This window comes from Ovis aries, chromosome 1 (genome assembly GCF_016772045.2).
Source record: "Ovis aries strain OAR_USU_Benz2616 breed Rambouillet chromosome 1, ARS-UI_Ramb_v3.0, whole genome shotgun sequence".
NCBI classification, from domain to species: domain Eukaryota; kingdom Metazoa; phylum Chordata; class Mammalia; order Artiodactyla; family Bovidae; genus Ovis; species Ovis aries.
Genome location: NC_056054.1, coordinates 127383222 through 127396569, shown reverse-complemented (window position 1 = coordinate 127396569; position 13348 = coordinate 127383222). Strand labels below are relative to the sequence as shown.

At 43.6% G+C, this 13348-nt stretch overlaps 1 protein-coding gene across 4 annotated transcripts in view; it reads left to right on the top strand.

Moving 5' to 3' along the window:
- BACH1 (BTB domain and CNC homolog 1) overlaps nt 1-10170 on the top strand; it is a 46329-nt gene extending 36159 nt beyond the window's left edge. For 2 of the 4 annotated variants that reach the window (XM_027978489.3, XM_027978499.3), the window contains exon 5: nt 6214-10170. In XM_027978489.3, coding sequence (XP_027834290.2) covers nt 6214-6660 — 447 coding nt within the window. In that variant the 3' untranslated portion in view covers nt 6661-10170. The remainder of the gene's footprint in view (nt 1-6213) is intronic. The other 2 variants (XM_042229809.2, XM_060403830.1) reach the window with 2 other exon arrangements.
- The last annotated feature ends 3178 nt before the right edge of the window (nt 10171-13348 follow it).

Here is a 13348-nt window from a genome sequence, read left to right as displayed (position 1 = left end):
TACATAACTACTGGAAAAACTGTAGCTTTGACTAGACGGACCTTTGTCAGCAAAGTAATGTCTCTGCTTTTTAATACGCTGTCTAGGTTTGTAGCTTTTCTTCCAAGGAGTAAATGGCTTTTAAGCATGCTTCAGGTGGTCATTATATGCTGGGAAAGCCAAAGGGAGATGTTAATTTGAATTTAATAAATTGACTTCAACAAGAAGTCCTGTCGGAGTCTGTCAGTAACCTTTGAAGAAGAAAAAAGGCGGGTATTTCTTTGGTCGATAAATTGATGGTATTGACTCTTAATCTTTATTTAAAATTTGATAGTATGTTAGACAGAGAAGGCATTGGCAACCCACTCCAGTACTCTTGCCTGGAAAATCCCATGGATGGAGGAGCCTGGTGGGCTGCGGTCCATGGGGTCACTATGAGTCAGGCACGACTGAGCAACCTCACTTTCACTTTTCACTTTCCTGCATTGGGGAAGGAAATGGCAGTCCACTCCAGTGTTCTTGCCTGGAGAATCCCAGGGATGGGGGAGCCTGGTGGGCTGCCGTCTATGGGGTCACACAGAGTCAAACACGACTGTAGCGACTTAGCAGCAGCGTGTTAGAGGTTAGGTATTAGTTCAGTATTGCTTTTACTGTACGAATTGAATATCTATAATTTACAAACCAAAATCATGACTTTTCTTTTACTAGTAAATATAAGATCTTGAACAAAGTTCAAAAATCATTCAACTTGTTAACGTGTTTGACTTACAAAGCTGTCATCTTTATAGGATTCTTCTCAAGGTCTATGTTTGTTCTGTGCTGTAAGATGAAATCAGAAGTTAGAAAATATCTGTCTCTGATACTATTGTGGTCTCAGACAAAGGTAACCTTGAAGTAAACTTTGCTTTTTAAAGAAAAATAATAAATTGCCAAAGTGTAATTTCTCTTAGAAGAAATCAGACATTAACTGATATCAACTTATAAGTGATCAGAAATCACAGTATTCACAAAGTTCTGGAACTCGGGGTTGAGACATTCACAGATCGTTTTGTTTCACTGCCCTTGTCCAGGATGATGGTGTAGGAGTCAAATTACCTCATCTGTCTTTGTGAAGGGAAAGTGTTAGTCGCTCAGTCGTGTCCAACTGTATGCGCTCCCATGGATTGTCTCCAGGCAGGAATTCTGTAGTGGGTAGTAGCCTTTCGCTTCTCCAGGGGATCTTCCCAACCCAGGGATCGAACCCAGATCTCCTGCATTGAAGGCAGACTCTTGACAGTCTGAGCCAGCAGGGAAGCCCAGTCTGTCTTTACTGTTTTGAATTTTGTCGTGAAGATTATTGTGTTAAAAACAACCCTTTTCTGGTCACAGTCTAGCTACGGCTCTCGTCACGTGTGCACTGCTGTCTCCAGTGGGCCCCCTGGGGCCTCCCGGCTGCCACTCTGTGAGGCCCTTGAGCAGCGTGTCTTGAAATGTGGCCTGTGTACAATTGGCATCAGAGTTACCCAGGAGTCCGCCTTCAGAATGCTCCCTCTGAAGCCCCATCCCAGACCTGTGGGAGGGGCCCAGGAACATGCATTCTGCAGGTTTCCAGTGTGAGTCTTTATTACGCACACAAAGTTTCTAGAACCTGCTGCACTAGAATATAGAAGTCAGATGGAGGCTTTGGAGTCAAACAGCTGAAAACTCTGCCTGGCCCCTTGGTGGCTTTGGAGAGGTCGTTGCCTCTCCAAAACCAATCCCCTCATCAATAACAAGAGATAAGGGTAGTATCTCCCTCAGGTCTGGTGCGAGGATGAGATGCAGCCAGAGATGGAAGGCTTTTTGTCCTGCCCCGCACATGTTCAGGGCTCAGTAAAAATCAGTAGTTATGTTTTCTGCGAGTATCTGCTTTTCATTCCATATTAAATGTACTGGGTACCGGGGGAATCAAAGATCAGTGAGACATAGCCCTTGCCAATAAAATGCTTAGAGTCTCATAGGGAGCCAGCTTTATGTGTTTTTATTTGTTCTTCAGAATCATCTTCCTCCTCCCCATTCTAGAAATTTCAAGCTTGCAGGGCAGTTAAGTGGATAGTGTGGTAAACAACCATGTACTTCCCGGGTGGACTCACCAGTCACTGACATTTTGCCATCTTTGCTTCCTGCCTCTTCCTGTGGGCCCTGGTCTCTGTCTCTCTGGCCAGGTCTGTGTCCCCCTGCTCCACTTGGCTGGTCTCTGGGGCTTTGTCCCCCTGTCCCTGTCAGCTGGTCTTGGATTCTTTGTACCTGCAGTTGGGTGATCTTCTCACTATACTCCCTGTCCGTCTTTGTGGCTCTTGTTTTGTGTTTTGAATCATTTGAAACCTACCACATTATGACATTTCACCCCTAAATACTTAAATATGAATCAACTAAAATGATATTTTTTTGATATCTTTATCAAATATTTACCAATATCTTTGTCATACCTGAGAAAATTAATAAATCTTAAATAACATATGTAATTCCTATTCAAATTACCCTTATTGTCCCCAGGTATACTTTATACATATTTTTTCTTTGCAAAGTAGGAGCCAATTCTCACATGAAGTTTTTAGTTTTGTCTTTAGTCTCTCAGTCTAGAACAAATCCTCCCCCTTCTCCCCCCATTTTTCTTAATTAAAAAAAAATTTTGTTTTCTAGGAGAGTATAGTTGATTAACAATGTTGTGTTAGTTTTAAGTATAGCAGTGGGTACCTGTCAATCACTTGCTCACTCACTTGTGTCTGCCTCTTTGTGACCCCATGGACTAGAGCCTGCCAGGGTCCTCTGTGGGAATTCTCCAGGCAAGAATGCTGGAGTGGGTCGCCATTTCCTCCTCCAGGACATGTCAGTATGGCTGAGTAATGTTCCATTGTGTGTGTATATATATATATTAGAACTGAGTCAAATGCATTCCTTTTTATGGTGAGTAATATTCCATTGTGTATATGTTCCACAGCTGCTTTATCCATTCATCTGTTGATGGACATCTAGGTTGCTTCCATGTCCTAGCTCTTGTGAATAGTGCTGTGATGAACACTGGGGTACATGTATCCTTTTCAGTTATGTTCCCTCAGGGTATATGCCCAGTACTCCCCTAAGAGTCCAGGCCAGCGTTCTCATGAAATGTCACACTTTTAATGTTTATCTGATCATTTCCCCTTGGTTTTATGTAACTCCTTCCTGCCCTCTCTGAATTTCATGTGAACTGTGAAAGTGTGTGTTCTTAGATTGGGATTGAACATTCATCGTTGGGTCCTTCATACTGGGTCACTTGGGGAGACACCGTGTAAGGGTGTTGTTCCACTTGAGTGCATGGAGGCAGATCATTTCCAAATTTGGTTTTTTTTTTTTTTTTGGCCTTTGTGTTTGTTTTCTGTGGACTGCTAATTAGGCACTTTGTGAATATCTGGTCCCCCAACACTCCTTTGTCCTTTGGTTCTAAGCATGTGATGATGGCCTTTATAATGGGGACTGCAAAATCGGAGTTTTTCCAATTCTGTTATTCCACTTACATTTATTGGTATTCTTCTTTAAAAAGAACTTTCCTTCCTTCCTCTTTTCCCTCCCTCCGACCACATCCTTTTAGTGTCACAGTGGACTCATGGATTAATTTTTTTCTAGTTTAATTTCTTAGAACTCACAATAGTCATTGGTCTTCTTGATGTTGATATTTTCCCAGGCTTGCCAGGGAGAGCCAGCCTCCTCAGCCAGCTGGTGTGTGCTTTTGCCATGACCCCGTTGGTGTGCCTGTGCCGTTTACAACAGCGTCTCATAGGTTTACCTTGCGTCTGTGTGCGTGCTCAGTCATGTCTGACTCTTTGCCACCCTGTAAACTGTGGCCCGCCAGGCTTCTCTGTCCATGAGATTCTCTAGGCAAGAAGACTGGCGTGCGTTGCCATGCTGTCCTCCTGGGGATCTTCCCGACCCAGGGATCAAACCCAAGTCTCCTACGCTGACAGGCAGATTCTTTACCCCTGAGCCACCTGGAAACCCTTCTCTTGTTCCAAGATGGGGAGCCACCCCTTTCTGTAAAAATCCCTAGTTTCTTATAGCAGGTATTAGACTCCAGAATGCATGCTTGCTGCTGGAGAGTTGCTCCGTGTGTGCGTGTGTGTGTGTGCGTGCGTGCGTGCGTGTGTGTGTGTGTGCGCGCGCATGCTGGAGAGTTGCTCCGTGTGTGTGTGTGTATGTAATATCATGTGTTCATTCAGGATATACATCATGCTTCAGTAAATAGGGGCTTTCCTGGTGGCTCAGACGGTAAAGCGTCTGCCTACAGTGCAGACTGGGGTTCGATCACTGGGTTGGAAGGATGCTCTGGAGAAGGAAATGGCAACCCACTCCAGTATTCTTGCCTGGAAAATCCCATGGACTGAGGAGCCTGGTAGGCTACAGTCCATGGGGTCGCAAAGAGTTGGACATGACTAAGCAACTTCACTTTCACTTTCAGTAAATAGAAGTATGTACCTTGCAATAGAAAAATTCAGTGTTTCTTATTCAGTGCAGTTTTTCGAAGTCTTAAATGGCCCTGAAATATTTAAAACCTGACTATCCATAGTTGGAGGCACCCACTAAAACCTGACTACCCATAGTTGGAGTCAGCCACAGTTTTGTAGAAAAACTTTAATATAAAACCACAGCAGTGCTTTTGTGCAAAGTAGGTTTCTTTTTTAACCTTTTAACGATTTTTGTCCCAGAAGAGCATCTATTTAAAGGTTGGCCATTGTAGATGGCTTCTGTGAAGCAACCTGTCTAAATGTTTAACTGGCAACATTTAACAGCTCCAGCTCCCCTGAAGTTGCCAAAGAGCAGAAGGCCAGGAGATTTATCATACATTTCACAAGAGAAATCTTTGACCCTCTGTCAACATTTATTTACTCTTACCTTGTAACCAGCTTGATGATTTGGTTTTCTAGCTAGATTAGGCACAGTACAGAGGTAGAATTGGAAGGATGAGGTGGTACAATGATAGGAAAAAAGACACGCTGTCCGCAGTAACCAGTGATGGTGGACAGGGCGGCTGGGACTGGGAAAACCTGAGCAAAACTTCATGGTAGGCTTTCTTACAGGGATAATCATTTAACATGAAAATAATAACAGGACCAATAGGAGTAATAATTGTGCTCAGTCGTGTCCGACTCTCTGTGTCTGCACAGATTGTAGCCCACCAGGCTCCTCTGCCTATGGGATTTTCCAGGCAAGAATACTGGAGCGGGTTGCCATTTCCTCCTCCGAGGGATTTCCTGGCCCAGGATTGAACCTGAGTCTGTTGGCATCTCCTGCATTGTCAGGCAGATTCTTGACCAGTAGTGCCCCCTGGGAAACCCTGGTGGCTCAGTGGTAAAGAATCCACCTGCAGTGTAGGAGATGTGGCAGGAGCCTTGGGTTGAGTTCCTGAGCTAGGCAGATCCCCTGGACAAGGAAATAGCAACCCACTCCAGTGTGTCTATGGAAAGCCCAGGGTCACAAAAGAGTTGGACATGACTTAGCAACTGAATAGCAATAATAGTAATTAATAAACACAGTTCCCCTCCCCCTCCATCCTTCACATGTCAGTGACTCTGGGCATGTTACAGTCTGAACCCCATCTGTAAAATGTGTTTGATATTCCTGAAATCAGCAGTCATTGTGAGGATTACATAGTTGAAATGGTATGTTTGGAAACATTTAGCACAACGTCTGGCACAGCTAATGTCCAGTTGTTATTAGAATCTTTGGAGTTATGACCACTTCGCTTCTGCTTTTGTGGAGGTTGTATTTCATCCCCAGAGTCCGCACTGGTTTATCTGCAGTCCACAGATCCAAAAAACTCTGAAAACCGTGCAAGTCAGTTGCGACTATTTTGGCCAAAAAACTGATGCAAGGCTAGATCAGGGTACCCAGTCGTTATGTGTCCTACTCTGTCTATTGATGCTTTCGTGTGTCTTATTTAGAAGTGGGAAGGTGTCTGAGAGTGGGGTGCTGCTTCAGATGCTGCTGGAGGAATTATGTGTGCATCTATACTTTCTCTCCAGAATCTGAGAAGTTCTAAACCCCAAGATATGTGTAGGCCTGTTAGGGATGAGGGCTTATGGGCCTCAGTATTGAGTATATTTTGGAATGGAATTGGCAGGAAAAATTTCCCGTGACCTTACATGAGGAGGAGGTGCCGTGGATATGAATGAATGCACACCCTAGCCATGCTGATGAGCTCATCAACACACCTCACCGTATGCTCTTTCTCGCCTACAGCAAAACGAAAAGGAGAGCTTGTTGAAGGAGAGGGATCACATTTTGTCCACGCTGGGCGAGACCAAGCAGAACCTGACCGGGCTTTGCCAGCAAGTCTGTAAAGAAGCGGCTCTGAGTCAAGAACAGATACAGATCCTCGCCAAGTACTCAGCCTCCGACTGCCCGCTCTCCCTGTTAATTTCTGAGAAAGGCAAGAGCACTCCTGATGGTGAGCTCGCATTACCCTCGATCCTGAGTCTGTCTGAAAGTCCTGCGGCTGGGATGCCTGCTGGGGAGCCCAGCCCATGTTACCCCAGCACCAAGGGCGGCGAGGCGGGTGGTGTGCGGGGCCAGGAGTCCCAGACGGCTGCCAGCACCCTCTCGGAGCCGAGGGAGCCCTGTCGCCAGAGCGGGGGCATCTCAGACTTCTGTCAACAGATGACCGACAAGTGTACTACTGATGAGTAAACGCACCTCCGGCTGTTTCCTACTGACGTTTTGACATTGTCTTAAAAGCCTGATACGGCCACCCGTCTCTTGACAAGTATGGTTTGTCTTCCCTCATACTTTGCTCTTAAGGGAATTCCTTTGACATCAGCCTTTGACTTTTCCTTCATTTCCACAGGAGAGGCAGAAATGATCTGCCACTTGGATGCCGAAAATTCCCACGTGGAAATGCAGTAAGGCTTTGAAAGAAAGAAAGAAAGTGAAGTCGCTCAGTCATGTCTGACTCTTTGTGACCCCATGAACTGTAGCATATACCAGGCTCCTCTGTCCATGGGATTTTCCAGCAAGGGTACTGAAAACTTCTCAGTTTTAAAGAATAACAGCTATTAGCAATGATTCTTCCCAGTGTTCAAAGTAAATAAGAAAGTGAAAAACTGTAGCATATCAAACAGTAGTTAAACAGGTTGAAACCTCTGCAGACACTTCTGCTCTAAAGAAATAGCCTGCAAAAGATTAATCATCTGGCCTTCTTACAACATACTGGTTTAAAAGAAAATTTTCTTCCAAGTAATGCTGGCAGAGTTCCATGCTACTGAAAAGTAAGGTGTCACCTCCTCGGGCATACTGCTGTAGGCCTGAAGTGGGAACACGTAGAGACCATCGCTCCTGAACCTTGGCGTGTTGCTCTTTCAGCTCTTGCTAAAAGTGGAGACTGGTTGGCCTGCAGCTGTGATCCTGGGCTGCAGGATGGATGTTGGAAACAGGAACCCCAGGCAGGAGGCTGGCCTCTGGCAGAGGCTCCTGATCCTCCTCAGTGTCGACTTTAAGAGTCCTGGCTGCATCAGCAGTAGATAAGTGTCATTTCCCTCCTTTCCTCTTCATCTCTTCTATATCTGGGTCCAGCATGATCTTTCTGTTTTCTCACATTCTCATCCTTTTGGGAGGAGAAATAAAACTCAGGACACAGTGGCATGAGCTCCTGCGATGGCAGCCTTGGCTTAGCCTCCCTGGAATCTGGAGTGCTCACCCGGGTCAAGGCTGGGGGCCTGCCCGCCGAAGGCCACTCGTACAAGGGAACCCGCTGTCGCAGGGAAAGATGGCCTGCGTTTATCAGGAGTGGCAGTTCATTTCCCATCCTGTCTCTGAAATTCTGTGGTTTCTTTGTAAAAAGCATTACGATAGATCAAAATGTGTCTACGACAACCATGCAGGTTTGTGAGATAGGCTAAAAACATAATTTTGCTCCATTTGTGGGTTTGAATTTGAAAGCCAGATTTAGTCTTGCTCTCCTCCCCAAATCTAGTACGTAAGGGCACACCCATCATTTTGGACTCGGGCATTTTAAAGTCGGTCTTTGTGTTTATTCAATCCTGTTTTAAGATAGTTTTCTAATAATCTGAACCCTTATCCCATGCCATTATGCAGTGGTTCTTAGCCATTCTGCTGTTACAGAAAGCTGTGGACCTGTCAATGATGAAAGCAACATTGAATATTTGCATTCAGAGAAACATTTGCAGAATCCAGTTTGAAAGGGTATGGAAAGTAATTTTTAGGGTTTGGATTGGAAAGTACTTCATTTCACTGAGGTTAGACACCTGACCTCTATAGATTGCATCTTGAGTCTGGCAGAGGGCTTGTGTAGTTAACGTGTAGGACTGGGTCTGAAGCCAGTAGGCCTGTGAGGCGACGTGGGGACCAGGCTTCCCATTTCAGAGTAATTCGTCAAATGTTACCCTTTTTCACGGGGGCGGGTGTTGTGGGAGCTATTGCCACCATCTTTTCAGTGGTTTGTGTGTTATTTCTATTATCAGCTTAGCTGTTGTAGGAGAAAACTAGTTGGACTTCTTTATTTTCTAGAGGCTTTTATAAGTACATCTAAGAATTTGTCAGGGAGAATATAATTCTATGATAATGAATCCCATCCTACAAAACAGTGATCAATTGTGTGTGTGTGTGTATGTGTACTCCCATCTATTTCTTTGATACTTGTAATTTTAAATTCAAAATATAAAATAATATGAAACCTTTTCTGGTTTACAGCGTGTAAAGTCTTACCAAGCCGATGGACTCCTTCATTCCCTACCTCAGTGTGCACTCGGCTGTTTTCCGCACCGGTCTGTGTATGTGCAAACGTCAGTCTTGTACTTTAATTGCTACTGTAAATAACTGCTTTGAAAGATTACTTCCTATTTTATGATGAAACCTAGCTGTCTCCAGAGTTTAAATACAATTTTTAAGGCACTTGGATTAAATTTCTCGCTACATATAAACAGTTTAGCATTAAGATTTATTTTAATGATACTCTAATTATCAGCCAAGTGTATTATTTCATAAAATAGAGCATTACTTTTAATAACCAGCATGTAATACAAGTAACTACACTACCTCATACCTACATGATTTTCAAGTTGTAATCCAGAGGAACAGAGAGATAAAAATTTTTTTATCTTTGTCTTTTGGCCATAAAGTGGGGAAGTTTTTTATATATTGCATAGCATTACACATTTATGCCTATTTTAACATTAACTTCTAAAGAAGTTTTTTCTAAGAAAATTTGTTTTAAATTGATTTTTTTTGATGCTGCCGAAGACAAATGACAGGATTATGTGTATACAGTGTATATCTTTTCCTTCATGCAGAGTTTTGCAAAGGTGATTTTCAGTTTGTATATGGTGTGTATTTACACGATTATGGTTCCTTATTTTATGAGTTAGCCTTCTCACTGCTTGATGATTTTTAAAAGCTGTTAGGTCTAACTCAGTAAAATAACCATACCTTAAAGCGTTTCTCATTATTTGAATCCTGCAGCTGTAGCAAATAATTTGTTAAATTGCTATATTCAGAACAAACATGGATATAAATCTAAGTACTACATCTGTACATCTTATAATTTACTATAGCTTAATGCTTAACTAATTTAAAATAAGGAATCAAATATATTTGACACAGTAGACGATACAGGTTGCATGTGGACATTCAGCCACATTAACAACTTGGAGAAAAAAAATTAAAAAATGGCAATGTTATAATGAATTCTCAGGTGAACTTTTTTCAGTTATGAAACATCTATTTTGAATTTGTAAATATTTTAACTGTTTTATTAAAGCGTGTAATAAACTATTCTTTGAAACCTGTTGGGCAGAATGAAAATTTAAAGCCATAATGGCAAAAGATGGCATACCGATTGTAAAATAAACAAATAATAACAGCTATTGATTTTTTTGTATCTTTCATAATATAATTTTCTAACAATGCAATAAAACCACTAAATTTATATATCCATATCCTATCAAGGTCATGTTTCATTAAAGGTGAACTTTCATAGTACTTAATTTACATTTTCTTCCTAATGTGCTTACCCAAATGTAGCGAAACTAGAAATGTTAGATGTTGATACTAAAATGACAGTTCAATAAAAGTCTCGAAAACTGCTTCTGATCGACTAGATTTGTACATTCCATTTCCATTTTCTCACCTCTCATACGAATTTACTAATTTCGGTCTTTTGGTCAATAAACAGTATGGCTCTGGCATCTGTATGAAGGAGTCTTTTTCATTAGTTGATTATCATGCCTGAAAAGAAGGTTCTCAGCAATCATTAGGTGTTTAACGAAGCACAGGTTTTAACCTTGTTTCTGATTTAATTTTAGTCTTTGGCTAGAGCTGTAGGGTTATTTAAGGGGTATCTCTTTCAGTCCTCAGTTTTCAAAAATTTATCTGCAGAATGAAATCAACCAGGTTACATTCAACGTCTAACCAGGCCTTTGTAATCATGCTTTGGGCAGCTGCTCAGAGTTACCAGCAATCCAGATGAAGGTCTTCTGGTCTAGTTATTGTGAGTCTCCTTTGGGGATAATGTTGCATGGTGGGTGGAGGCTTAGTTTTGACCTTAGGCACTGACTGTTTCTGGGGGAGAGACATCACCATTGCATAATACCTTCATGTGCTCTTACCCTTCCGAGGGGTTTCTGGCACCCAGGATGGATTGAGGGAGAGCTCCCCCTAGGGGCTTGGAGGCTACATCCTATGCTGCTGCTGCTGCTGCTAAGTCGCTTCAGTCGTGTCTGACTCTTTGCGACCCCATAGACGGCAGCCCACCAGGCTCCCCTGTCCCTGGGATTCTCCAGGCAAGAACACTGGAGTGGGTTGCCATTTCCTTCTCCAATGCATGAAACTGAAAAGTGAAAGTGAAGTCGCTCAGTCGTGTCCGACTCTTCGTGACTCGGTGGACTGCAGCCTACCAGGCTCCTGTGTCCATGGGATTTTCCAGGCAAGAGTACTGGAGTGGGGTGCCATTGCCTTCTCCACATCCCTATGTGAACAGGCATATTCAGATTGGAGCCTCAGAGATGAGTAGGCTGCCCCTTGCAAAGCATGTTTAGACCTAAGAAAGCTGCCTTCCCAGGGATGTTTTCTCCTTTACATGGACTTAAGCAATCCAGAGGCACCTACAGACAAGCCACGTGGGATTGCTGAGGGACCAGCCTTGGATCCTCGGTCCTGCATACAGACTGGAATTGGGTGGCAAGCGTAGGGTCAGTGACACTGGCCTGGCACTGCCAGTTAAAAGCTAGAACCTTACCAGCACACTGTAATGCACTGGGACCCAGCTGCCTTGAAAAAAGCAGGAAAGCAGCACACATGCTTCCCAGTTCTAGCAGCCCTGTGAAGTCCTCGCTGGAAGTCATGCCTTGAGGTTGCCTGCCCAGGCTGAGGGCTCACACTGCAGGGCTTTGCTCGCAAGACTGTTGTGCTCTTGGTGTTGCATGGGACCCCTACAGTTGTGCTGCTGCAAGCTCATTTTTTCCATGTTGCACACATTTTCTAAGGTCCTTTTGCTGTTTTTCAGTTGCTAAGTTGTGTCTAACTCTTTTCAACCCCATAGACTGAAGCACGCCAGGCTTCCCTATCCTTCAGCATCTCCTGGAGCTTGCTCAAACTTGTCCATCAAGTCAGTGATGCTGTCTAACCATCTCATCTTCTGTTGCCCCCTTCTCCTCCCACCTTCAATCTTTCGCAGCATCAGGGTCTTTTCTGATGAGCTGGCTCTTTGCATCAAGTGGCCTGAGTATTGGAGCTTCAGCTTCAGTAGCAGTCCTTCCAGTGAATATTCAGGACTGATTTCCTTTAGGATGGACTGGTTGGATCTCCTTGCAGTCCAAAGGAGTCTCAAGAGTCTTCTCCAACACCACAGTTCAAAAGCATCAATTCTTTTCCACTCAGCCTTTATGGTCCAACTCTCACATCCATATATAACTACTGGAAAAACAATAGCTTTGACTGTACTGACCTATTTTGGCAAAGTGATGTCTCTGCTTTTTAATATGCTGTCTAGGTTTGTCATAGCTTTCCTTCCAAGAAGTAAGTGTCTTTTAATTTCATGGATGCAGTCACCATCTGCAGTAATTTTGGAGCCTAAGAAAATAAAATCTGTCACTTTTTCCACTTTTCCCTTTTTTGTTTGCCGTGAAGCAATGGGACCAGATACCATGATATTCACTTTTTTGAATGTTGAGTTTTAAGAGAGCTTTTACACTTTCCACTTTCACTTTCGTGAAGAGGCTCTTTAGTTCCTCTTCGCTTTCTGCACTTGAGTGGTATCATCTGCATATCTGAACTTGTTGATATTTCTCCTGGCAATCTTGATTCCAGCTTGTGACTCATCCAGTCTGGCATTTTGCATTATGTGCTCTGCATATAAGTTAAACAGGGTGACAAAATACAGCCTTGATGTACTTCTTTCCCAATTTTGAACCAGTCTATTATTTCATGCCTGGTTCTAACTGTTGCTTATTGACCTGCATACCGGTGTCTTAGGAGCCAGATAGGGTGGTCTGGTATTCCTATCTCTTTTAAGAATTTCCCACGGTTTATTGTGATCCACACAGCTTTAGCATAGCCAGTGAAGCAGAAGCAGATGTTTTTCTGGAATTCCCTTACTTTTTCTGTGGGCAGGGGTATTTCTGTCAGCTGAATTTAGGTCCATAGGCAGTAGAATCTGGCAAGTGGGCACTGAGTGGTATCAGGGAAACTTGAGTCAAGGAAACTCTCTGGGGTACTCGTCGTCTGCCACAGCCTTTGGGCACACTGGGTATGTGTTCTGGGCATGTAGCTGTGCTAATGGTTGGATATTGGCTCAATTTCAAAACCAAGTGGCACAAATAAATGGTACTCGTGTGTGTCATGATTAACTCTGAGTCACTTTAGAGTCTTGGCATGGAGCTGTTACCACTTCTGAGTCTCCAAAGGAGTGCTCTTGATCCTGTGAAGGGTGACCCGCACCTCTGCTGAAGTCCTGGCACCTATGGCTTAAAGATGTTCACTCAGCCTTTTCAAAAGCCCACAGAGGCAGTTAGGACCCCACAGAAAGTCATATTTTACAAGTAAAATATAAGCCACAATGACCGTCCAAATTCAAAAGGCTCACAGTCTGGTTTAAAATCTCTTACCCAAGCCACTTGTGCTAGCTACTGTGAAAACCCACTGGGCCCAGTGCAAGCCTCCAGGCAACACCAAAGTTAAGATCCCCTGGTCTCCACTGTGCGCCATGGTGCCAGGAGTTTCCAGATCACATGGGTCCTTCACCACCCAATTCTGTTCTGATTGTGGTTTCTCAGTATCTCTAAACACTGCCCTCCGCCTGCCCTCTACCACACCCCCACCGAATATTTGGTATCTGGGAGTCCCTTGGTGGGTGATGAGCAAGTAG